The following is a 1,331-nucleotide window of genomic DNA, read 5'->3' on the forward strand; positions in this document are numbered from 1 at the left end:
AGGCGGAGGGGAGCCCGGGGCAGGCAGCGCACGGCTGCGGCTCGGCGGAGTGCTCCGTTCCCCGGGGCGCGTGGCGTTCGCGGTCCCAGCCCGGCAGAGCCCAGGGGCCGGCCCGCGCCTTACCTCCGGGCCGGGCCGCGGGGAGCAGGGCGAGCAGGAGCGCTCCGCGGAGGAGGGACGCCGCGCGCTGCCGGGCCATCTCTCGCAGCAATGCCCCCGTCCCGCCGCGGCCAGAGTGTTTTATCCCAGCGCCGCTGCCTCGCGGCTTCCCAGGCGGCGGGGAGCGGGCGGGGGCCGCGGGGGGGCGCGGGACAGACGTCACCGCGAGGGGCAAACCCTCGGGCCCCTCCAGGCCACTGGGCTCCCCCCCCCCTCCCCTCCCCTCTCGCGCGGCTTCCTCCAGCTCCGCGCCGCGCTGCCAAGAGCGTCTTCGGCGCGAGGGGGGGCCGCCCGAGCCCTCCCCCACCCCCGGGCCGGCCCTGCAGGGCCATTGGCGGGCCTGGCACCGCCTCGCCCCCTTGCCGGCCAGGCTGGGCACCCCGGGCGCGGGCGGGGGGTGGGAGAGGCCGGGGATCCCCCATCTCGGCGGCTGCGCTCTGGACTCTGCTGCAGCCCCGGGAGCCAGCTTGGCCCCTGCCCCCTCCCCAGTGCTGGAGCCTCAGCTGCCCTGCTCGCCCCTGCGGCACCGGACCTGCGCGGGGCAGGGACTTTCCCCCGTCACGGCCAGGCCCCGCTCCCCGCTCCCCGCTCCCCGGCACTGCCCCGTGCGGTGCGGGCTCCCATGTAAGAGCGGCAGGTGATGGGACCCCGACACCGCGAGCTGGAGCGCAGGGAAATGGGAATGAGGGGAGTTGTGATGAGGGGTCACAGCAGGCCCATGGGGTGGGGGGGATACAGACCAAGGGCTGGGGGGGGGATCTAGGTCCATGGGGTCAGAGAACAGTGTTGGGGGGCCCAGCAGGCCCATGGGGTGGGGGGGATACAGACCAAGGGGTGGGGGGGGATCTAGGTCCATGGGGTCAGAGAACAGTGTTGGGGGGCCCAGCAGGCCCATGGGGTGGGGGGGATACAGACCAAGGTGTGGGGGGATCTAGGCCCATGGAGTCAGAGTACAGCGACAGGGGGTCCCAGCAGGCCCAGGGGGTGTGGGTGGGGCTAGGTGAGACGTGGGGGAGGGGCTGGCTGTGGGGTCCCAGTGCCCCGTGGGCAGGGCTGGGGGGCCGGATGGGGATGTGGGGGAGCAGAATCCTGCTTCTCTTAGGCGTCTGGTGTCCAAAGCAGCTGTGGGGGGGAGCTGGGGCCCGGCTGCGGTCCCGCCAGCGGCCAGACGG

General features: G+C 74.7%; 1 protein-coding gene across 1 annotated transcript in view; it reads right to left on the reverse strand.

Moving 5' to 3' along the window:
• The window catches only part of ELN (elastin), a 74,080-nt gene extending 73,740 nt beyond the window's left edge, over positions 1–340 (reverse strand). Inside the window, exon 1 of the mRNA XM_089772255.1 lies at positions 124–340. Coding sequence (XP_089628381.1) covers positions 124–199 — 76 coding nt within the window. The 5' untranslated portion in view covers positions 200–340. The remainder of the gene's footprint in view (positions 1–123) is intronic.
• Positions 341–1,331: the final 991 nt, after the last annotated feature.

The sequence above is a fragment of the Pelodiscus sinensis genome, chromosome 21 (assembly GCF_052426305.1).
Source record: "Pelodiscus sinensis isolate ZL-2025 chromosome 21, ASM5242630v1, whole genome shotgun sequence".
NCBI classification, from domain to species: Eukaryota; Metazoa; Chordata; order Testudines; family Trionychidae; genus Pelodiscus; species Pelodiscus sinensis.